The sequence below is a fragment of the Manis javanica genome, chromosome 2 (assembly GCF_040802235.1).
Source record: "Manis javanica isolate MJ-LG chromosome 2, MJ_LKY, whole genome shotgun sequence".
Taxonomy (NCBI): Eukaryota; Metazoa; Chordata; class Mammalia; order Pholidota; family Manidae; genus Manis; species Manis javanica.
The window spans coordinates 202,252,126-202,278,280 of record NC_133157.1 but is presented as its reverse complement, the minus strand read 5'-3'; the positions used below and the strand labels follow the sequence as shown (position 1 = coordinate 202,278,280).

General features: G+C 38.9%; 1 protein-coding gene across 4 annotated transcripts in view; it reads right to left on the bottom strand.

Annotated features, from left to right (window-relative positions):
• Nucleotides 1–26,155, bottom strand: part of COL14A1 (collagen type XIV alpha 1 chain) — a 225,284-nt gene that overhangs the window by 45,177 nt on the left and 153,952 nt on the right. For all 4 annotated transcript variants that reach the window (XM_073230026.1, XM_073230025.1, XM_073230022.1 and 1 more), the window contains exons 35-40: nucleotides 24,968–25,045; nucleotides 22,839–22,925; nucleotides 5,478–5,531; nucleotides 1,930–2,025; nucleotides 738–791; nucleotides 320–373 (exon numbers count right to left, since the gene is read on the bottom strand). In XM_073230026.1, the coding sequence (XP_073086127.1) occupies nucleotides 320–373; nucleotides 738–791; nucleotides 1,930–2,025; nucleotides 5,478–5,531; nucleotides 22,839–22,925; nucleotides 24,968–25,045 (423 nt within the window). The remainder of the gene's footprint in view (nucleotides 1–319; nucleotides 374–737; nucleotides 792–1,929; nucleotides 2,026–5,477; nucleotides 5,532–22,838; nucleotides 22,926–24,967; nucleotides 25,046–26,155) is intronic.

Genomic DNA, 26,155 nt, shown 5'->3' with positions numbered 1-26,155 from the left:
ACTGGTAAATCTGCTGAACCAATCTACACAAGTCAGTGCAAACTACATATTATACAGATTATGGGAACGCTCAGAAAGAAGTGTTGCCAATTTGGGAAGGTTTGATGGAAGTTCCCACATTTTGATGAAACTAATGGACATAAAAGATGTCAGTGATAGGAAATAGACACAGGGTAAGTAGAATGTACATCGGAGGGAAAAGAAAAGGAAAAAAAATGCCCACGTGGTTTGTCTTCCTTGCACAGAAACCTGCTAGAAGCAAAGAGTGACTTGGAAAGGGATCTACTGTGCTACCAACCAACCTCAGGCCAGTCCTTACCCTCTGGCCTGGCGAGCCATCGCGTCCTGGTGAACCAACAGCTCCCGGGATACCCTAGGATGAACAAGGACCCAAATCAGTCAGATCCATTGACACCAGCTGCCCTTTCACCCAGGTTCCCTGAAATAGATCAAGGCCTCCAAACAAACCTACCAGCATAAAGGCGAGGCCTTTGTGACTCAGAATTCAGAACCCAGAACTTATTTATAGGAAAGGACTGTCACCCAGTAGGGCTCACCTGGGGAGCATCACTATGGCCCTCAGAAGAGGCTCACAGCACACAAATACACACTAATAGTCTTTACCATAGAAACCACTTAATGCCAAAATCACAGCTGACTTCAGGCTACAGCCCTTCTCCCTCACTTGGCAAAGCTGTAGAACTGAGAGCAACAGGCTAAAAAAATTTAAGTAATACCTGTGGGCCAGGAAGGCCAGTATCTCCTTTCTCTCCTTTTTCACCTGTCATTCCCTAAATAACCAAAAGTATATTGGGTTAAGTTCACATCAGTAAATTCCTATTCTTTTCTTGCTTTCTACTGACCTAACATTTTCAACATTAAATTGCTTTCACAGTAATATTCAAATACAGTGTATTTCACTCATCATATATGCTACACCACTTACGTAAGCATTCCTATGGAGCTGAAGGTTTATATATCAGAATAGTTTCAACACAGAATATACAGTCTGATATGGTTAAGCCTATACTGTAAATATGTGGAAGGGAGACTTCAATGTTGTTTATAGTTCAGATTTTTAAAGTTTACCTTTATGTAAATTTGTTTGTTTTGACTAGAAATTTTTAAGAATAGAAAAGCAAACAGAACCTGGCAGGTAGCAAGACCTTAACAAAGACTTATTAGTAGTAGTAGTAATTGTACAAATTGTCATGCTAATGTTTTTTAAAATGTGAAAATAACCCTAGAACAGAAAACTTCTAGCTAGGAAGATACAATCAGATATACAGAAAGACTGCTAAAAATGTGCTTGAAGAGATCTGTATCTTTCAAATAATAATTTTACTTAAAAGAGATTTGTTTTATTCTTTAAATCTAGATTCCTACACAAAATTAATAAAGATCAGTGAGTGAATTAAATTTGTTTTCAATGGTACACAGAACTTTTACAAAGAAATATGGATGTATAAGGTACACTGTCTGTAATCTAAAATTCATACTAAGTGCACAGCACTTTAATGCCCATTGAGATAAAATCACAAATAAATGGCTTTCTTGAATCTACATAGACAATTACTACAAACACATAATGAAAAACAAATTTGTATAACATCTGTTACTTTCTAGATTTTATCACATCCACAAATCAAACAAGAAAATAAGAAAAAGGGCAATACATGTCAACCTTTGGTTTTTTTCTATTGACAAACTGCTCATACCTACTGCTTGGGCATGTATCTGCATTGAATGAAAGATTGGCTAATGAATGAACCCCAATCATTACTTTCAATTCATTTCTTAATTCTTATTTTTAGGGTGTGGAAGGGATGGAGGCTCATAATTAAGGCACACAAGATAGAAGTTCATTCTTTGTAACCCATGGAAAAGTGATAACAATAAAATTCATCTGCATGTTTACACACAACTCACAGGCATTCCTTGGATGGACAGACCACTTGGTCCCTGGGGCCCAGGGGGACCCTGAGGTCCTGCAGGGCCTGTTTCACCCCGAGGGCCTTCTGGTCCCTAGAAGGCAAGAGAGGAAAGTCATCCCAGATATAAGTTAGACCCTCTGGTACCCAAAAGATATTTCTGCTTAGGGTACTTTAATTTCCTTGTACAACTTTTCCTAATACATGAAACCTCACAGGATAAGACACCAAGCCTCAGACGATTCACCTCCCAGGCAAAATGTCATCAGTAAATCAAAAGAGTAAACACACAGGGTTGCTTCAACTTTATCTTTGTTTTGCTTCCATAACTAAAAACACTGTGCCAATTATGTGAGTAACTAGACCCCCCACACTCCATAACAAATCCAAAAGAATGAGTGCTTTAAGGCCGCCCTCCTGCTCTGTGAAGGTTCGCAGCATCCAGCTGAACCACCTTCTCTCCACCTTCACACTGTCAAGGCCTATCTCAGGGCCACTCCTCTGCATTCATAGAAAGACATCGCACCTAGCCTCTGCTTTCTTCCTCACCTTGATCCTGCCATCACCCAATGCCTCTTCAATGTCCACTGAGTAACCTGTCCTAGGCTCAATATGATTTGATTTCCTTTTTTTTTCAGGATCAGACATTCCTTCCACTTAAGCAAATCTTACTTCTATAGTTTGGACCCAGTGCTCTAGCTAAAGCTACACTGCCTCTAATCTTAGACCCAGAAAAACTACATATTCTCATGTATTTTTCTTGTTCTGTGACTCCAGTGAAGGCTATTCATTTATCGTTAAGACTTCCAACACCTGGGTATCATCTTAAATGTGAGACTGGTGAATCCATTACTTGGGACAAGCAATACAGAAGGAAAATAGCATAAAGTGGAGGTACATAATGAGTGCAGCCTTTACATGTTAGATGCATGGTCACAATCATGCAGAAATGCCCAGTAGTCAAGGCATCAAGAGGGTCTGAGAAGGGATGGACTTTTGAAGGTGTATTTGTGGGTTAGGTTATTAAGAAGACTGATGATGATAGGGTGAAAGAGGAAAGGGATAAAGATGAGATGAAAATCAGTAGATGCGAGAGGAAGAGAAGCCTGGGAAAGAATCTGAAATGAAAAGGCCTACAAATGAGAGGGAGAGTAATGATAGAGTGGTGAAGTGGTGAAGGAGAGGCCAAAAGAGGAGGGAATGTCAAATAGAGAGGCATCCAACCATGTCAAATGCTGCAGAGAATACAAGATTATAATTAAGCCATAGCCCATGGGTTTGGTAACAAGGAGGTAATTGGTGACTTTAATAATAGCAATTTCACAGGACTCTTGGGGGAATAGAAATCCTATGTGGGTTAAGAATGATTGTTGTGTGTATAAATGGAACTATACACTATGAGCTCCTTTGTTTCTTGCTTCTTTCATGCAGCAGAGCGTTTTCGAGGTTCATCCACTCTGTTGCATGTTTCAGTTCTATGTTCCTTTTGATGGCTCAGTAGTATTCCATTGCATGGGTTTACAGAAAATTGTTCATTTATTTACTGATGGACATTTGGATTGTCCCAGTCTTTTTGCTATGGTGAACAAAGGTGCTGTGAACACTTACGTGCCAAAAAATAAAATAAAAGAATTATTTTGTAGGTGAGGATATAGAAAATGAAAGAAAACTATTCTTACAAGAAACATGGTATAAAAGGAGGGGGGGAGAGAGGTACCTATAATTTTTAAAATACAATGGAAGGGATAAGAAGGTAATTTACAGCTATTATATAATATTTATAATAGTTTATAACATCTATATTTTATTGAGGAATTAAAAATGGAGCAGAAGGGCAGAAAATTGGTGTTCTCATTTTATTCTGCAAAGTATGAGACAAAAATGACTAGAAAAGAGCAGTAACAGGGCTACTTTGAGCTTCTAAATCTTTGTTATCTCTTTGCTGGCACTGAAATTCAGAGTCACAAAATAGAAAACAATACATTTTAGGGTGCTCCATATGAAAGCTATAATTTATCTGTTCCTACACTATCCACATTGGTGGACATGTGAACATACTTTGTCCAATAAGATTTTTGCCTAAAAAAATTTGCATCTGTGATTCATCAAATCAGCATACAGTAGTAACCACATCAGTAGTGGTCCAGTGGGGATGGATTATTAGAGGAAAGGGGTAAATATTGAGATCATCAAACATCTGTGAACTCCTAATACATCTGCATGATCAGAACCATCATCCAGTGAAAACGTTAGACAAACAGTAGGATCATGCTGGGACCCCAGAGGGAGGGGAAGTCGGAGTCTACAGGAGCTCATGGGTCCTGTCCTTGGATGAAACGAAGGAAGACCCAGGGTACCCCTGCCTGAGAAGAGGCTTTCAAACCACCAGTCTTCTCTGTAGCACCATAAGGGACACAACCAAGGAAAACACATCAAGTCTATGCCTAAGGAAATGTGTCACAATCCAAGAAAACACAAAAATAAATTTAAAAAAAAGAGGTCTCTTCTGGTCTGAGTTTTAAGTTGGCTAGTATTTGATTAATTGATTATCTTCAGCCTTCTTTCACTTACTTGTCCCCCACATTCTCTCCTACCTTGCTTCACTTGTTTCCAATTTTATAGTACAAAACCTTGCAATGTTCTTTTTTCCATGAATACATGCTATGCAAATGTAATAAGTAACCATAGTGAAGCAGTAAGTCAAGCAAGTTGGATGGAGAGGAGATCACGTGGAGCAACATGGTGAAATTGAGACAGGGAGTGAAATTATAAAGCGCTTTGAATGCCATGCCAAGGAGGGTGAATTGTATTCTAAAGGCAACAGCATAGGACTACAAATTTTAAGGGTGTGCTATGATCTGGCATATCTTTAAACAAATTAATCTGGGGACAGATGTGAAGTATCACTGAAGCCACTGAAGCCAGGAGACAAGCTACAAGATTTGACAAAAGCCAGACAGAGGATGGTGAGGCCTGCACTCAATTTCTGGTTGGGCTTCTGCCATCCCTTAGGGGTTGTTCTTATAAAGTAGGAAAATGTGTGCCTTGACAGGCTCGGCATGGCTCTGTCCTCTTAGCTGGTGCCTTTGTACAGTGTAGAACCTGAACCACCAGACTTGGTGGCCTTTGGCAGTAAGAATGGAAACTATAGCTGTGTGTTTGATTATCCACAGTGGGAAGGGAGACAGGGAATCTAAAACCTGAGAAATTACCTGGGAGGACCACTGCCTGCTGGTGACTTAGTGACCCCCACCCCCCAGGATACCTCTTTGTTGTAGAGAGAGGGAAAGAAGAATGTACCAGAGAAGAACTAGTACCTTGGAGATTAACTGCTCAGAACATTGATGCTGTATTTCTGACACAGAAACTTTTCTTTTCACTAAGTTATTAAATGAATTTTTGATGAAAAGCACAAATCTTTAAGGGAAAAGGCTTAGATACAACTTCTATAAAAATATAAGGAGCTTTAGATTGCAAAGGGTACAAGGTTCTTAATCCAACATTATGTTATAGCTATTTACAGGCGAGAGAGAGAGAGAACATTACCTTTGGGCCTTGATCCCCTCGTTGGCCCTTCGGTCCTCGGAGTCCGGGACCACCCTGGCAACAGATGTTAAGTATTAGCACAAAGACAAACCTTAAAGCAGTATATTTTATCCATTTGTCTTAATAATATAGATGACATCATTCTTATTTTGTATGAAGGCCGACACACTGTGTAATGGTTTGTGTTCATCATCATCCTTCACTGGAAAATTGCCAGCCAGGCTCACCTCTCCCTGCTGATGTCATACATAGAGAAAACTTCCTATGCCAACTCCTTTCAAATTAAAAAAAGTCACAGGTTTTTGAATTTAGTATGTAAGACTGTTATTAATGGATGCAAATAATAAAATATACCATTAATCTAATATTGTGTAGGTCTTATACTACAACTTTGAGATTGAATTATTTAATTGTAAGAAAACATGAAAGTATCAATTTAACTATTTATTTCTACCATGAACAAGCTAATTAGACTAGTGTTTCTGAAACTTTATTTTCATTTCCCCTCAAGATTTTTGTCATATTAATGCACCACCTGTACTTATTTAATAGCATTTTTCTTTATATAGATCTATATGTACATACATAATAAATATGTATATATGTGTATATGTATTCTTTGCAAACATATTCTTGGCATATATGTATATAAATATATATGTGCATACATTCTGAATATTGTTTAATTGGCTATTTTATAAGCAAATACTATAGCACTACAGTAGATGGAAAAATGTATTACTAAGAATAGAAGGTTAACCTTAAAAATCTACAATAAATAATGTTATCAAATTGAGCTGGATTTTGTTCCTATTGAAGACTGTGAGTCATGGGCTTGCTCTTTGTTAAGAAGGGAGATGAGTGTTAGAGGGGTCATGTGGGTGCCAGACTGAGACTATTGCTTTCACCTGGCTGAAGGATTAAATGATTACTGGAAATAGGATAGCTTTCTCGCCATGTGATTCCAATTTAGTGCCTGCTACATCATGACTACTGAAAATGATTTTCTGTATCAGGGCAGAACCCTTGTCTCATCTGGGAAAGGACAGAATCAGGTGACCTTTAAGGTTTCTTCCAGCTTGATTTAACAGCTTAAATTCACTCCCCTCCCCAGGAGCAGTTGGTTACTTATCTTCCAGACTTTTAAAATGCTATTATAAAACTGCATTTTACATATGTGTATATGCAGCTATAGAAAAGATTACCTATAGTACTTTTGTGGCATTATTTGATGTATTTCTGGGGTTTTTTAACTTAATATGTTTTAGAGATTTTTTCCATGACATAGCATATGGGTCTAACTTATTCTTAATGAATTACATAGTTTTCTGAATGATGGATATATAATAATTTCTTTAACCATTCTCCTATTACTGGAAATACAGGGGATTTTCCCACAATTTCTTTGCTGCTTAAACCATACAACAATTAATATCCTTATACAGCCCTGAAGTACAAATTTTAATACTGAGAACAAAATGTTAATACTTAAGATGTCCACAAGTAGAATTATAACTGAAATTTGATGGATAGGTATACGTATTACCAAACCACACTCCAAAACAGCCGAACCAGTCCAATCCTCTGCCCAGAGTTTAAGGGGGGTCTCTGTTTCTCTACACCTTACCCAATACGTGATACTGAAGGCGAGCAGAATTTGTCACCCCAGGAAGTGCTTCTTTGGCATAAGGATTATTTTAGGCTGATTATTTCTAAGAAACTGCAGACACAGGAGAAGCCCTGAAAACCGAGTAAATGTTACCCTTTTGTAAGAGACATTTACACTCATAAGTGAAATCTATTTCGAAGGTGTCCCCCTCGGTGTACCAGGAAGAGAAGCACGATTTAAAATCCCTAGAAACTCTCACTGATGGAGAAGATGAATCCTCACAGCCACCTTTCCCCTGCACACAGTGCTCTGCTGGGTGCCCGCCCACTAATGACATCATCTTCTTTTGTCTTTAGGTGAAGATGGTATTTGCAGTGATTGTCTTGGCCATTTCTGGGAGTTTCTCAGTTTTCTCTGGTATCTCCCATGTGCATAGAAGTTTATACATGTTATTAAACTTTTGTTTGTTTTTATCCTGTTAATCTATCTTTTTATAAGGGGGGGAGGGGATCTCAGCCAAGAATCTAAAAGGGTAGAAGGGAAATTATATTTCCTCCTCCACAATATTGTAAATCTACATTTTCAACAAACCAATTGGTAAAAATATAACCTTACTCTTATTTTAATTTTCATTTCCTTTAAAACTACTATGATTGAGCATCTTCTCATAATGTTTGTCCATTTGGATTTTATCTCAGTACAACTACCTATTTATATATATACTTTTTTTCAGTTTTCTGTTGTGTTGTGTGTCTTTTTCTCTTTAATGTGAAGAAACTCTTCATGTATTTGGACAGCACTCCTTTAACTGTTATTTATATATATAATGCAACTATTTCCCCCATGTGACAGACACCATTGTTTAGCTACCAAAGATTCTTTCCTGACTTCCTTCTCCATTTTATTTCTCCTACTATAAAGGTTAACAGAGCCAGAAATTTCCTTGCCCAGATTCTTTTGCAACCAGGAATGGGCATGTTAAACCAGTTTGGGCCAATTTGATCAAGATGCCACAAGACTAAGGAAAGCAAATTGGAAAGCTGACACAGGCTTGGGTCCTCAAAGTCGTAGAGCAGCCACATACACCTTGGAACCACTGACCTTTCAATTTTCCATTGAGCAAACAGTGAACCTCCGAATGTCCCAGTGGTTTACACCAGCTTTTCTGTTCCTTGCAGCAAAATCCAATGCAACCCACTTAACATACCCATTCTGATGCAACTCTTTGTTTCTGCATCTTAAATGGTTGGTTTTTAATGGAAGATTTTGTTCAAATGTGACTAATTGGCTCACACATATTCATGCACCATGTCTAGAAACCAGGAACCTTTTTAACATTCAAATTTATTTTCCACCTATCCCCAGTCCTCATTACTGAGCACATGACAAGAACTCAACAATTTCTCTAGATGCAAACTTCCATCCTTGCCATAAGAAAGGGTTAGTCTAGACCAAGGGAATGTGGCTTTTACACCCATGTCTTCCTACAGCTCCTTTAAGGCTTTATTGACACATAACACCACTGTGTGTATTCTTGATTGAGAAAATAATCGTAATTATGCTAAATCATCAGACAGGGTTTATTACATATTACTGAGGATACTATATCTGAAATAGTTTATTATACTTTAAATATTTGAAAATTTCCATAGCTCTTCTCCTATTTTATGCCTTCTTTTTCTTCAAGTCAGAGCTTAGCCCTTCTCTTTCACTTCTCTGCTACTTTTTTCTCCTTACAGTTTGACTCTTAGGTCATATGTAAATATTTTATAACCTGTTCCAACAGTATTGCAAATGAAAAATCTTACCAACCCTCCAGCTAAAAAAGCTTATTAATGCTGTTTAAAATAAAATAAACATTACCATAATTAAGAACTGAATCCTTAAGTACCAGGAATGAAGAAGAAACAAAACTAGAGCAGCAGGCACGTACCCTGAGACTGCCCTGGGGGACGACAGGGGAGATGGTTGAGGTTTGCTGCAAAGCTTCTATTTCATAGCCCACACAGACAATGAAATGTGAACTTGGACTTATGCTAGGTGGGGGAAAGACGGAATAAAACATTCCTTAAAACGGAGGAACTTGAAAGGCCATACTCTGAATGAACTAGAAAAGAAAAAAAGGATCCACTAGCAGGTGGCAGACCAGGATGCTCTTTCCCCTTTAGCTATGGGGAGAAAAGGAAATGCCTCTGCTAAGAAATACCACCCAGAAGCTGATCCTCATACAGTCTAGAGACCAGAATTCACACTGTCTGTGAGGATCAAACAAACTCCATAATCAAACTTTTGAAGGTGGTTTTCAATTGGCTGTATACCCAGGAATTTAGCAGAAGCAGGCACAGATATTCTCTGGAGGAATACAGCTCAACACAGGCTCAAAATATACCCTGAGATAAAGTTCCTATTAATACAAATTCAAATATACACCAAAAAAAAAAAATCATAAAATCACAAAAAAGATCACATGATTAAAATCAGCAGAAAAACACATGGCAAAATTGAACGAACACGCTGCAGATATTAAAATCATCAGAAAAAGAATAAAGTATAATTAATGTATTTAAATAAAAAAGTTTGGATAGGGCAGAGCCAGGATGGCGGCATGAGTAGAGCAGTGGAAATCTCCTCCCAAAAACACATAGAGCTATGAAAATATACCAAAGAAAAATCTTCCTAAAATAGAGACCACAGGACACAGGACAACATCCAGACCACATCCACACGTGCAAGAACCCAGCGCCTTGCGAAGGGGGTAAGATACAAGCCCCCGCCCGGCGGGACCCGAGCGCCCCTCCGCCCGGCTCCCGGCGGGTGGAAAGAAACCGGTGCGGTTTTTTTTTGGCGAGTGCTTTTTGGAAGCCTTAAAGGGACGGGCCCCCGTTGCTACAGAGGCAGGGTGGCGGAACCGGTGAGCAGGTGCCTGGGACCGGCGCCTGAGGACAAAGAATATCCCGCGTTTCTCCCTGCGGGACCGGCGGGCGGGTGCCTGAGACCGGCGCCTGAGGACGGAGGAAATCGCGCGTTTTTCCCCTCTTTTTTTCTCTTTTTGGCGAGCGCTTTTTGGAAGCCTTAAAGGGACAGGGACCCTGGTGCTAGGGAGGCAGGGTGGCGGGACTGGTGAGCGGGTGCGTGGGACCGGCACCTGAGGACAAAGAATATCCCACGTTTTTTCCTGCGGGACCGGGGGGCGGGTGCCTGAGACCGGCACTTGAGGACAGAGGAAATCGCGCGTTTTTCCCCTTTTTTTTTCTCTTTTTGGCGAGTGCTTTTTGGAAGCCTAAAAGGGACAGGGACCCCGGTGCTAGGGAGGCAGGGCGGCGGGACTGGTGAGCGGGTGCCTGGGACCGGCGCATGAGGACAAAGAATATCGTGCGTTTTTCCCTGTGGGACCGGTGGGTGGGTGCCTGAGACCGGCACCTGAGGACGGAGGAAATCGCGCATTTTTCCCCTTTTTTTCTCTCTTTTTGGCGAGTGCTTTTTGGAAGCCTTAAAGGGACAGGGACCCCGGTACTAGGGAGGCAGGGCAGCGGGACTGGTGAGCGGGTGACTGGGACCAGTGCCTGAGGACAAAGAATATCAAGCGTTCCTTCCCTGCGGGACCGGTGGGTGGGTGCTTTTTGGAAGCCTTGAAAGGACAGGGACCCTGGTGCTAGGGAGACAGGGCAGCAGGACCAGTGAGCGGGTGCCTGGGACCGGCACTTGAGGAAAAAAAAAAAAAAATCGCGTGTTTTTTCCTTTTTTTTTTTTCCTTTCTGTTCCCTCTCTCATTGTTGCTGTTGTTGTTTTGGTTTGGAGAGTGCTTTTTGGAAGTCTTAAAGGGGCAGGACAGGTCACTTAGACCAGAGGCAGGGAATCTGGGGATCTCTGGGCACTCTAACCCCCTGGGCAGCAGGGAGCACAGAGGCCCCTTACAGAGATAAATAGCCTCCTGGCCGCTCCCCCTCCAACGGGGCTCCACCATTTTGGAGGAACAGCCACAGCCAGGCCAAGCCCACAGCAACAGCGGAGATAAACCCCAAAGCAACTGGGCAGGAAGCAGAAGCCCTGTCTGTGCACAGCTGCCCAGCACAAGCCACTAGAGGTCGCTATTCTCCCAGGAAAAGGCCACAAACCAACAAGAAGGGAAGCTCTTCCAGCGGTCACTTGTACCAGCTCTGCAAACTATCTCTATCACCATGAAAAGGCAAAACTACAGGCAGACAAAGATCACAGAGACAACACCTGAGAGGGAGACAGACCTAACTAGTCCTCCTGAAAAAGAATTCAAAATAAAAATCATGAACATGCTGACAGAGATGCAGAGAAAAATGCAAGAGCAATGGGATGAGATGCAGAGAAAAATGCAAGAGCAGTGGGATGAGATGCAGAGAAAAATGCAAGAGCAGTGGGATGAAGTCCGGAAGGAGATCACAGATGTCAGGAAGGAGATCACAGAAGTGAAACAATCCCTGGAAGGATTTATAAGCAGAATGGATAAGATGCAAGAGGCCATTGAAGGAATAGAAGCCAGAGAACAGGAACGTATAGAAGCTGACATAGAGAGAGATAAAAGGATCTCCAGGAATGAAACAACACTAAGAGAAATATGTGACCAATACAAAAGGAATAATATTCGTATTATAGGGATACCAGAAGAGGAAGAAAGAGGAAAAGGGATAGAAAGTCTCTTTGAAGAAATAATTGCTGAAAACTTCCCCAAACTGGGGGAGGAAATAATCGAACAGACCATGGAATTACACAGAACTCCCAACAGAAAGGATCCAAGGAGGACAACACCAAGACACATAGTAATTAAAATGGCAAGGATCAAGGACAAGGAAAGAGTTTTAAAGGCAGCTAGAGAGAAAAAGGTCACCTATAAAGGAAAACCCATCAGGCTAACATCAGACTTCTCGACAGAAACCCTACAGGCCAGAAGAGAATGGCATGATATACTTAATGCAATGAAACAGAAGGGCCTTGAACCAAGGATACTGTATCCAGCACGACTATCATTTAAATATGATGGCGGGATTAAACAATTCCCAGACAAGCAAAAGCTGAGGGAATTTGCTTCCCACAAACCACCTCTACAGGGCATCCTACAGGGACTGCTCTAGATGGGAGCACCCCTAAAAAGAGCACAGAACAAAACACACAACATATGAAGAATGGAGGAGGAGGAATAATAAGGGAGAGAAGAAAAGAATCTCCAGACAGTGTATATAACAGCTCAATAAGCGAGCTAAGTTAGGCAGTAAGATACTAAAGAAGCTAACCTTGAACCTTTGGTAACCACGAATCTAAAGCCTGCAATGGCAATAAGTACATATCTCTCAATAGTCACCCTAAATGTAAATGGACTTAATGCACCAATCAAAAGGCATAGAGTAATAGAATGGATAAAAAAGCAAGACCCATCTATATGCTGCTTACAAGAAACTCACCTTAAACCCAAAGATAAGCATAGACTAAAAGTCAAGGGATGGAAAAACATATTTCAGGCAAACAACAGTGAGAAGAAAGCAGGGGTTGCAGTACTAATATCAGACAAAATAGACTTCAAAACAAAGAAAGTAACAAGAGATAAAGAAGGATACTACATAATGATAAAGGGCTCAGTCCAACAAGAGGATATAACCATTCTAAATATATATATGCACCCAATACAGGAACACCAGCATATGTGAAGCAAATACTAACAGAACTAAAGAGGGAAATAGACTGCAATGCATTCATTGTAGGAGACTTCAACACACCACTCACCCCAAAGGATAGATCCACCGGGCAGAAAATAAGTAAAGACACACAGGCACTGAACAACACACTAGAACAGATGGACCTAATAGACATCTATAGAACTCTACATCCAAAAGCAACAGGATATACATTCTTCTCAAGTGCACATGGAACATTCTCCAGAATAGACCACATACTAGCTCACAAAAAGAGCCTCAGTAAATTCCAAAATATTGAAATTCTACCAACCAATTTTTCAGACCACAAAGGTATGAAAGTAGAAATAAATTCTACAAAGAAAACAAAAAGGCTCACAAACACATGGAGGCTTAACAACATGCTACTAAATAATCAATGGATCAATGAACAAATCAAAATAGAGATCAAGGAATATATAGAAACAAATGACAACAACAACACTAAGCCCCAACTTCTGTGGGATGCAGCGAAAGCAGTCTTAAGAGGAAAGTATATAGCAATCCAGGCACACTTGAAGAAGGAAGAACAATCCCAAATGAATAGTCTAACATCACAATTATTAAAACTGGAAAAAGAAGAACAAATGAGGCCTAAAGTCAGCAGAAGGAGGGACATAATAAAGATCAGAGAAGAAATAAACAAAATTGAGAAGAATAAAACAATAGCAAAAATCAACAAAACCAAGAGCTGGTTCTTTGAGAAAATAAACAAAATAGATAAGCCTCTAGCCCAACTTATTAAGAGAAAAAGAGAGTCAACACCAATCAACATAATCAGAAATGAGAATGGAAAAATCACGACAGTCTCCACAGAAATACAAAGAATTATTAAAGACTACTATGAAATCCTATATGCCAACAAGCTGGAAAACCTAGAAGAAATGGACAACTTCCTAGAAAAATACAACCTCCCAAGACTGACCAAGAAAGAAACACAAAAGTTAAACAAACCAATTACAAGCAAAGAAATTGAAACAGTAATCAAAAAACTACCCAAGAACAAAACCCCGGGGCCGGACGGATTTACCTCAGAATTTTATCAGACACACAGAGAAGACATAATACCCATTCTCCTTAAAGTGTTCCACAAAATAGAAGAAGAGGGAATACTCCCAAACTCATTCTATGAGGCCAACATCACCCTAATACCAAAACCAGGAAAAGACCCCACCAAAAAAGAAAATTACAGACCAATATCCCTGATGAATGTAGATGCAAAAATACTCAATAAAATATTAGCAAACAGAATTCAACAGTATATCAAAAGGATCATACACCATGACCAAGTGGGGTTCATCCCAGGGATGCAAGGATGGTACAACATTCGAAAATCCATCAACATCATCCACCACATCAACAAAAAGAAAGACAAAAACCACATGATCATCTCCATAGATGCTGAAAAAGCATTTGACAAAATTCAACATCCATTCATGATAAAAACTCTCAGCAAAATGGGAATAGAGGGCAAGTACCTCAACATAATAAAGGCCATATATTATAAACCCACAGCCAGCATTATACTGAACAGCGAGAAGCTGAAAGCATTTCCTCTGAGATTGGGAACCAGACAGGGATGCCCACACTCCCCACTATTATTTAACATAGTACTGGAGGTCCTAGCCACGGCAATCAGACAAAACAAAGAAATACAAGGAATCCAGATTGGTAAAGAAGAAGTTAAACTGTCACTATTTGCAGATGATATGATACTGTACATAAAAAACCCTAAAGACTCCACTCCAAAACTACTAGAACTGATATCGGAATACAGCAAAGTTGCAGGATACAAAATCAACACACAGAAATCTGTAGCTTTCCTATACACTAACAACGAATCAATAGAAAGAGAAATCAGGAAAACAATTCCATTCACCATTGCATCAAAAAGAATAAAATACCTAGGAATAAACCTAACCAAAGAAGTGAAAGACTTATACTCTGAAAACTACAAGTCACTCTTAAGAGAAATTAAAGGGGACACTAATAAATGGAAACTCATCCCATGCTCATGGCTAGGAAGAATTAATATCGTCAAAATGGCCATCCTGCCCAAAGCAATATACAGATTTGATGCAATCCCTCTCAAATTACCAGCAACATTCTTCAATGAATTGGAACAAATAATTCAAAAATTCATATGGAAACACCAAAGACCCCGAATAGCCAAAGCAATCCTGAAAAGGAAGAATAAAGTAGGGGGGATCTCACTCCCCAACTTCAAGCTCTACTACAAAGCCATAGTAATCAAGACAATTTGGTACTGGCACAAGAACAGAGCCACAGACCAGTGGAACAGATTAGAGACCCCAGAAATTAACCCAAACATATATGGTCAATTAATATTTGATAAAGGAGCCATGGACATACAATGGCAAAATGACAGTCTCTTCAACAGATGGTGCTGGCAAAACTGGACAGCTACATGTAGGAGAATGAAACTGGACCATTGTCTAACCCCATATACAAAGGTAAACTCAAAATGGATCAAAGACCTGAATGTAAGTCATGAAACCATTAAACTCTTGGAAAAAAACATAGGCAAAAACCTCTTAGACATAAACATGAGTGATCTCTTCTTCAACATATCTCCCCGGGCAAGGAAAACAACAGCAAAAATGAGCAAGTGGGACTACATTAAGCTGAAAAGCTTCTGTACAGCGAAAGACACCATCAATAGAACAAAAAGGAACCCTACAGTATGGGAGAATATATTTGAAAATGACAGATCCGATAAAGGCTTGACGTCCAGAATATATAAAGAGCTCACATGCCTCAACAAACAAAAAACAAATAACCCAATTAAAAAATGGGCAGAGGAACTGAACAGACAGTTCTCCAAAAAAGAAATACAGATGGCCAAGAGACACATGAAAAGATGCTCCACATCGCTAATTATCAGAGAAATGCAAATTAAAACTACAATGAGGTATCACCTCACACCAGTAAGGATAGCTGCCATCCAAAAGACAAAAAACAGCAAATGTTGGCGAGGCTGTGGAGAAAGGGGAACCCTCCTACACTGCTGGTGGGAATGTAAGTTAGTTCAACCATTGTGGAAAGCAGTATGGAGGTGCATCAAAATGCTCAAAACAGACCTACCATTTGACCCAGGAATTCCACTCCTACGAATTTACCCTAAGAATGCAGCAATCAAGTTTGAGAAAGACAGATGCACTCCTATGTTTATCGCAGCACTATTTACAATAGCCAAGAATTGGAAGCAACCTAAATGTCCATCGGTAGATGAATGGATAAAGAAGATGTGGTACATATACACAATGGAATACTACTCAGCCATAAGAAGTGGAAAAATCCAACCATTTGGAGCAACATGGATGGAGCTGGAGAGTATTATGCTCAGTGAAATAAGCCAAGCGGAGAAAGAGAAATACCAAATGATTTCAATCATCTGAGGAGTATAGGAACAAAGGAAAAACTGAAGCAACAAAACAGCAGTTGAAATACAGAACCCAAAAATGGACTAACAGGTACCAAAGGGAAAGGAACTGGGGAGGATGGGTGGGCAGGGAGGGATAAGGAGGGGGAAGAACAAGGGGGTATTAAGATTAGCATGCATGGGGGGGAGGGAGAAAGGGGAGGGTGGGCTGCACAACACAGAGAGGACAAGTAGTGACTCTACAACATTTTGCTAAGCTGATGGACAGTAACCGTAATGTGGTTGTTAGGGGGGACCTGATAGAGGGGAGAGCATAGTAAACATAGTATTCTTCATGTAAGTGTAGATTAAAAATTAAAAAAAAAAAAAAAAAAGAAAGAAAGAAAGAAAGAAAAGGGGGATTACTCCTTAACAGGATAAAACTATTGGTAAATCAAAGACCAATGCATGCTTTAAATATCCTTAATGTTGATCACTTAAAGGGTGTCAGATGATCAGCTATGGAGGTACTCTTTTCTGATAATATTCCTTTCTCTTAATTAAAAAAAAAAAAGCAGTTACTGTGTGCTGACCTCCAATGAGTTCTACACAGTGGTATAGAGGGCATGTCAAAGTGTGGGCAAAGGGTCTGTTTGTTTCTATGCAGAAGATCAAGGCCTAGCTTGGCTACCCAGAAAATGAACTAAGATACGATATGAGGAGGAGCTTCCGGCATCAGCACTCTCTGGAGGACTCGTGCTGGGGGATGATCATCAAAAAGCCTCCACATGGATCCGGACGATGCTGCGGTTGTGGCTGCATCCAGCCCACCGTCTCCTGGACTTGCCATAGGAATAAGGAGGGAGATGTCTAGGCTGGCATGTGCATACAGTGAGACAACGAATTTGACCGGATCTGTACTGTTGGAACTCAACCAGGAGTTGGGAGGGGTGCAAGTTGTAGCACTCCAAAATCTCATGACTATAGACTATCTATGGTTAAAAGAACATATGAGATGTGAACAGATCCCAGAAATGAGCTGCTTTAATTTGTCTGATGGTTCAAGTACAGTTGGACAATATCCATCATATCATAGATAAATTTTCACAAATGCCTAGGGTGCCTAAATGGTTTTCTTGGCTTCACTGGAGATGGATGGTAATTATAGATTTGCTTTGTTTATGTCACCGTATTCCTATTATGTTAATATGTGTGTGCAAATTAGTTAGTTTAAAACCTATACATACTTAAGGTACTATACAAGAAGATATGTCAAAGAAATAATCAATCCTCCCATGTTTCCTTCATATGCTACATCTATAGCTTTTCTTCTTCCTTCCTAATTACAACCCTTAAATAGAATTCGTGCCTCATATCGAATTTACCAAGTATCATAATTCCTCCAGGTGGTAAAGATACCTCGAGACAAGTGCTGGGCATAGAAGCCACAGGGCATAAATCTGCAAAGAAGTAAAAAGCTAACCTTTGCAAACAATATGGCTTCTCTCTCACTTACCAACTTTACATTTCCCTGTATGGCCCCGGAAGATGACTGGTTAGCCAGAGACGGTCAAGATTCCTCAAGGGAGGAACAACCTAAGACAGGCACAGTCGCAGGGGGGCCATCAGGTGAGAATTTGGGGATCAACAGAGGTGAGGCTCAGAACCTCACCCCCCCTGCTTTGAGAGAAATCTTCTGCATCCGTGGATGTCTTGCTGCCCTTGTCTAGCCTGGATTAATACTTAGTCCATAGGCACACACCTGATCATCTGATCGTCTACATTTGCCCTCTTACAGCACTAAACTATGTTTTCTACCTTTATCTTGCATCTACCTACCACTTCAGCATTTTATTAAAAATAAAAATAATAATAATAATAATAGGAGAAATGTGGGATCAACATATAAATCAAGTACAAAAATCAAACGAATATTCATATTTGACCTGATTGTTTATAGGTCATATTGCATGATCAAAACCGAAAATTTCTGTGATGACTGCCCTTGTACTGTTCACCATGTAAGAATTTATTCACTCTGTAAGAATTCGTTCACCATGTAAGAACTTGTTCGTTATGCTTCAGAAGATTGGAGACTGACGAGAATTAGGCTTGGGATGGATTAATGATTGTACATTGAGCATTGACTCCCCTATACTGAATTTTATTGTTGTTAACAACCATTTGATCAATAAATATGAGAGATGCCCTCTCAAAAAAAAAAAAAAAAAGTTTGGAAGTGTTACAAAAGGAGAAAGACTATACAGATGACTAAAAGTTTAAAAAGGAAGCAGACATAACTTCCAGATATGCCGAACATAGTAATCAAAATCAGAAACATGTTGGATAGGTTAAATAACATATTAAACATAGCTAAACACAGAGTACACCAGAATACATTATTTGAAGAAATTACACAGAAGGAAGCCTAGAGATGAAAGTAGAAAAAAAGAGAGGTTAAGAGATATGAAAGTAAAATGAAGTTACAATGGACATTTAGTTGAAGTTTCTGAAAAACATAATAAAGATGATAGGAGAGAAGCAATATTCAAAGAGAATCACTAAGAAAACTCCAAATTTAATAAGAACCATTGGCATTCAGACTCATGAAGTCCCAAATTCTCTAAAAAGCCAAACACCAAAACAGATTGTACTGAAATTTCAGATCACTAAAAACAAAGGGATCTTGAAAGCAACCAAGGAGAAAAGATTTCTCACAGAAGAATTACAAGTAATTGGTTGGACACCTGACTTTTCAATCACAACAGTGGGAGCTATAAAACTATGTAATAGCATCTACCAAGTGCTCAGAGAAAATAACTGTTAATGTACAATTGTACTTTTATTGTAACAGTTTATTAGTTAAGAAAATTGACTGCATTATTGAAGTCAATATTAAAATTTTTACGCAAGCTACGAGGTTTATCATTCTCTTATATTAAAATCTCTGCTGATAACCAGCTTTACCATGTAAGGCAGTGAGAAGCCTCAGGTGCTTCCATCCTACTGCTCTGCAATTTCCCAGGATATTGACATTACTTATCAGAGTGAACCCAGTATCACAAGCTCTCATTCTAGTCTGTTGAGAAGAGCAACAATGATTAAGGAGGGCATTTGGTTTTCATATAAACAATGCCCACAGTGACTGCATATACCATCTCTCTCACTGGCCAGAACTTAGTCATAAGGTCTTACCTTGACTATATGCTTGCATAGATGCAAAGAAATAAGTCCCTAGCCGAATGGCCATATGCTTAGCTAAAACTCAGGGGATTCTACCATTAAAAAGAAGCAGGGCAATGAAAAGGGGGAGGGGGGCAATTAGCAATCTCTGTGGCAACCATCAAAACTATCTTTTGATAACATGGGAAATAAAAGTATTTTCAGATGAACAAAAACTGAAAATTTGCTACCACACACAGGATGTATTTCAGAAAAAATAAAAATGATACCAGAAGATACTGTGAGCAAAGAAATAGCAGATATGTAGGCAAATCTTAACACATATTAATTTATAACAAGTAATAACAATAAAATGTCTAATTTGTGATGTTAACAAAAGTACCAAACTACTGGAGAGCAACAGCACATAAATTATAAAATGGAGGATGCAAGAGAAAAGAATTCCAAGAATAACATGTTGGTTGAAAGAACAGTAGAAATCTTGATTCTTTTAAGACTTGGTCAAGCTAAATATGTCTGTTAAAATTTCTAGGTTAACTATTAAAAGAACTGATATAAAGAGTATAATTTCCAAAGTAATGGAAGAGAAAAGAAAAGAATGAGGATAAAAGCAAACAGCCAAAAAGTACAAATAAAAAAATAAAACTTCAATCAACCAAGAAAGCCACATGTATCCAATGTGGGACAAATTGAGATGATGGGTATAGAAAAAATTGAGTAGAAAAAATTGAGGTGATGGGTATAGAAATATAAACCCAAATAGTTTAATTATCACAAACAATAGAATGGATCAAACTCTAAGAAGAAAGATTGAAAAGTCAAATTAGAAACAAAAACCAAGGATATGCTATTTAAAGAGACATATCTAAAATATAAAAGTATGGGAAGTTTGAAACTAAAAGGATGAAGAAAATGCATATATGAGGAAAATAATCTGAAAGAGAAATACTGACATAGCAAATCAGTAGGAAGTAAATTTTTCTAAATTTTTTGCATATTATAACACAATGTCAAGATACATAATTCACAATTATACAATCTGACAGATTGACAACTGGAGTAGAAGATTTTAAACATCTATCTCGGTCATCGAAAGATAAAGAATTAATGCAAATAAGGAAGAGTCTAACAAAAGACTTTATAATTGATTGATCAGATATTTGTATTTAGAATTGTGAACTCCACAATCAGAGAACACACATTCTTGTAATACTTGTAATTACAACACCTGTAATACTTGACAAAAGGTCACCAAGCTAATGCCAAAGATTCAATAAATGTCAAAGGACTGGTCTTATACAGATGATTTTCCATAATAAAGTACAATAAAATTAATTGATCAATAAGAACAAGGTAAAAAAATTGCACATATGATTAGAGATTTTAAAAGACACTTGTAAGTAAACCATGTCTGAAAGAAGGGATCAAAGACGATAGCTCACAGAAATATTAAATTTGACTACATTACAACTAATGTTGCCAGGTAATATGACTTTCCACAAGGAACAACAAACAAGCCACATACAAGGAAAAAATGATGAATGAAAGATAACTGTCCAGAATACATAAAACTCTTACAAATCAATGGGAAAAAAACCTGTACAACAAAACCCAGTAATGTTGGTAAACGGGTATTTGCAAAGGAAGAAATCCTTTGTAGGAATAAGTTCTGTTTAAAATAACAATGACATGGGTTTTACAGTGGACAGGGAAGCCAAGGCCATTGTGTATGGCAACATCACACAATGTTGGTAAGATGCAGGGAAACTAGACTTCTTACGCAGAGTTTGTGGACAAGGATATTGGGACAACACCTTGAAGAGCAATTTGGAGTTACTCCATGAAGTTGAAGATGCACCATCCTTATTCTCCAAGAAATCTGATTCTGATTCTAAATGTTATTACAAGAGCACTCATTCATGTTTGCAAATAGACTTACAATGGATATTCATTGTAATAATATTGCAGTAGGGAAATATTCTACAGTATAAACTCCAATAAACTGTAGTTTATATAACGGAATACCTAACATCGGGTCCAATGAATAAACTAGGCGATGTGCATTAACCTTGATACAGTTCAAAGACATGCTTTGGGTGGAAAAAAGCAAGCGGCACACAGTTGAAAATAAGTCTTTGTTCTCAATTCCCAGATTAAACTAAAGACAACTCCTTACATTTGATCTTGCATTCAATTGAAGTTTTATAATGCACAGACTACTTATACACATATGACCTGTGTTCCTCACAATACCAGTTCAAGAGGTAGGTGCTATTTGATACATGAGGAAGTGGAGCTTCTGTGGTTCAGTGACTTGCCTGGTCTTATGATTTAAATACCATCACACACATTTGCTTCTTTGGGATAAAGAGTCTTTTGTTTAAAAAAAGTCTTTGGGTTCTACATCCTGAGCTTGAAAAAATGTTCTGTATGCCAAAGATAAAGGAGAAACCACTGGGAATATTTCAGATACCTTCAGCAGTTTCTCTTCCTTTTTGTTCAGTTCAGTGGTACACAATGAACGAAAATTGTTAGTGGGGCCCACCTGGAGCGAGTTTGCACCAAGCAAGCCAACTGTCAGCATGGGCTGTGTACCACATGCAAGCTGATGGGGCCCGGCTGCCTCTGACAGCTCAATGGGCACGACTGGTCAGGCATCAGAATACTCTTCCTGCAAGATCTGAATTTCTTGACTTGCCAAGCATCATCTCCCTGTTTTTTGTTTTAGTCTCTTCTTTTTTGTCTTCTGCCTTGGTATATTTTCCATTTCCTAGCCACAGACAAGCTATATCATACTTATTTTAAAGAAACACTAATAACTCCAGTTTAGCAGGTTAGAATTAAAACAGATGACAAATGACCGATGGTGGTAAATTCAAAGACCCAGATGGTACAATTATATACATTTTATATTTTACAAAAATGTTTCCTTTCTCTCTTTCCTCCCCCACCCTCTCCCTCTCTTCTCTCCTCCCTGGCTTGCCCTCTCCTTTCTTCTTGTTCCCCCCTCTCTCTATCTCTCACTCCTTTTCTGCAGGAAGTTCCAGTCAGTAGTAGAGACCTTCATACTCAGAGGGGGTGTTTTTCCTGGTGAACTTGACGTCCTTCCTTCACATACCAATTTTGTCACAGAATGGGCAAAGGGAAGGTTTGCCAATATTACCAGTACAAGCAGAGGGCCAATGTCTAAAACAGTCACACTGAAAATAAAGCACAGGAGTTTAAAGGGAGGATACACAACAGTTTGAGAGAGAACATGGCATAGTGGTTTAGAGCATCATGTATGAGCCACGAACACCTGAAGAGCAGCTTCTCCAAACTCTGTTGTTTACACAAGTTACTGAACATCTGTGTGGTTCAGTTTGCTCACGGGATTAAGTGCGCATTTAGCACAGCGGCAAGCACATATTAGACACACAATAAGTGATAGGTATAAATATTAAAAGAACTAGAAATTATAGAATATTCAAGCCCAAACTAGACATACTTACTGGTGGGCCTGCTGGTCCCAGAGCCCCTTTATTGATTTCAGAACAGGAGCAGGAATGTGGCAGTTCTGGGCAGGTCTCCTCATCCCTCTGAGAAAAAAATTTTTTAAAAAGGCATGACTTTAACAAGACAGTCTATACCAATAGCCAAAGTGTTTCCTTTAAGTCCATCACAGCCACAGCATCACTCTAAAGCTTTGGGACAGGAGATGATTTTTTTTCCCTTGGAGAATTTTGTTGCCAGGTGACATTACGAGATAGATTATGAATATATCTGAATGAGTTACTGGAGTGTAGAGGAAGACAGAGCACCTGCTGAGAGCCAGTGAACAATTTGTGAATATCCCCTTTGGACCAGCTGCCAACATAGAAGTCTGCCTTGGAATCAGAAATTATGGAACTTCATAGGGTTCATCAGTCCCTTTGGACAGAAAGAAAAGGGGCTTCATTATTTAAGACTTTGGGGAAAAGTAAAGTTAGAGCTGGACAGAGCACAAATGATAATTAAATCATCACACTGACAATAATCTCAGTCTATGATATATTCACAACAGAAAGCCAAAAATGGTTGAGCAAAGAGCCTGTATATGCTGTTCTTTAAATGCTGGACAAAGTCAAAGCTTTCAGCCCATTACAGGAAAAACCCCTGCTAACATGTCTGGTCTGATACCTGGGAAGCCAGAGTGAAATGCAAACTCAACCTGAAAAATCCCCAGGAAGGCTGACAGCAGTCCCCTGTGACCAGACAGTCAGTAATGGTCTTGCCATTGCTGTTGACTGGGTCTCCATCCACATCTTCCTATGATGGGATTTATACAACCTCAGTGACAGAAATGCAAAGAAAAGCCTCCTGGTCCTCGGAGAAGGACTGATCACATTTTGCTTGATACAACCAGGGATTCTGAGCATTTCCCCTTGAAATTTCCAATCTGCCTTCACCTAAGCATAACATAACAGGGTCTCTGATGTAACTTCTCACCAGAGTTTACTTAGAAATTTACTTTAGTGAGAAAGAGTAAGCTATTTCCTTCTCAAATGTCCCCATGAATTTACTGCCTGCAGTAAATGATGTAATCTGGTACAAACACTTAAAAAGGCAAATCTCTTACACTTCATGAAGCCCACTCTCCAGGTTTAATTATTAAGACATGACTACTCTCCAACCAAAACAGGGTCATCCATTTCAGCTCACTGTCCCTAAAAAGTCTAAGATACAAATCTATTTTTATACGTACAGGTTAACCCTCATGAATTATATTCAGAATAATGAAAAACAGTTGGTTGTCTAGTAACATCATATGGTTATATAGATTATGACCACAATTCCAAAACTGTGTGCCAAGGTAGCCTGGTGCACCACAGCAAACTCACAGGAGCACTGTGAATGCTCTAAAAACGAAAGCACAACATCAATTATTACAGTATTCAGCACCCACTGGACTTCATAAGAACAACTAGTTAAGGTGGTTCTCAGTTTCAGCATTAGATTTTGAAACATTTTTTATGATGATGTCATGTATTTGCAAATCTGTTTATTGGCAGTTGCTACAATGGAAAGCAAGCACCATGGGGAAAATCAATGTGAAAAAAGAAGAAAGGGTGGCGATGTCCGATCAGATTCCAGTATGAGAAATTGTGCATTTCTGATAGGCATGCACATCCCATTAAGTAAGTAATTGCAGTTATTGAAGAATAAAATTAAAATATATTTTCCTTTCAATTTATGTGTATTATTTTCATAATGCTACTGAGTTGTTCGGACATAAACACTTAAGATGTCTGGAGTTCATTACTTCATAAATGGAATTGTTAAATATTGCTTTTGGCTTAGGGGTGCCATGAAAAAAATCATTGCAACACTAAAGGATTCGTGAACCAGGAACTATGGGGACATTGGGAGTCTGTGTCAAGGGCAAGCCGTGGAGTGGTGCCCTTCCTACCATGTATGTTGGGGTGTCCCGCAGATTTCAGACACGCTTTCATTTTAACTTCTTTCTACTTTGCATGATCATCACAATGACTTATCTTTGATGGGGTTTTGCAAAATAGCATTTCATTTTCAGAGACCCTTAAATAGAACTTTAGAAAATTTCAATAAAAAACAGACCAAATAATGAAAGAAGAATTCTTACCAGGCCTGGAAGCTCACAGCATTTGTCACTATCAGCCCATGACGTGGAACAAACAATATCAAACATCTGTAACTGGAACTGCAAGTTAAAAAGAAAATTGTCATTCAGTACAAGATATATAGATTCATTAGTTCATAATTATAATGATGTCACATGATATGTCATATACTAGAACACTAATACATTTATAACATAACATTATAGCAAAGGTATATAAAAAAGTCATTCCAACAATATCAAACTAGTTTTGTTCCTCACACAGTGATTTAAGATTTTTGTCCATAGTTCATCCATCCACCATTCAAACTCCATCATTTTCCCGACTTCCCCCTCCTATCTCTACCTACAGAAGCTTAGCACCTCTGTTGAAACCTTCCCTGTACACTACCCATCACAGTTACTCCCAGTGCCTCTGTAATCCTTCCACACTCCATGTCTCTTTTATAGCACATCCCCCACCACACAAGTATTTATAGTATCTCCTCCTTACAATATTAGCTCTTCAAGGGCTGGAGAACCACATACTCATTTTTATGTTCCCTATCATAATATGTACTATGGAATAGGTTTTCATGAAGGCTTACTGAATTAATTCTGACTGCACTCATTTATACATCCATTCAGCAAACATTTTCAGTGAAAAATGCAAGCCAGATATTACGTAGACCTTTAGGTTGCAAAAATGAAGAAAACCAGAATCTTGCCTTCAAAGATCTTACAGAGGGTGAAAGGCAGACACATGCATACTGTTTACAACATGATAAGCATCATGACAAATTCACATACAGTAGTATAAGGCTTCGTGCTAAGTGTATTCTTATTTAAGCCACTGATCATGCCATAAATATTTAGACACTCTTGTTCTACTCATGTATGTTGCCAATAACTCAGTGTACATTTTGAAATATACAGAAACATCATTATAGTATTCTTGAGGGCTAACACTAGCTTCATGACTCAATGATTTGTCATTATATTTCTTGCTGTATTATTTTCAAATATTAAAAGTGTCATCAATCACCGAGCCGAGAGAAGGATGAAGTTCTTTTTGTTTTAAATCTGCAACCTTACTTCAGGATGTGGTGTTTTCAGCAAGAGCTAGAAACTCTTGACACCTTATTTTCTCCTAGAGAATACTACTCATCCCTGTGAAGGGTCCCGTGGATGAAAGTGGGCATGTCCACGCAG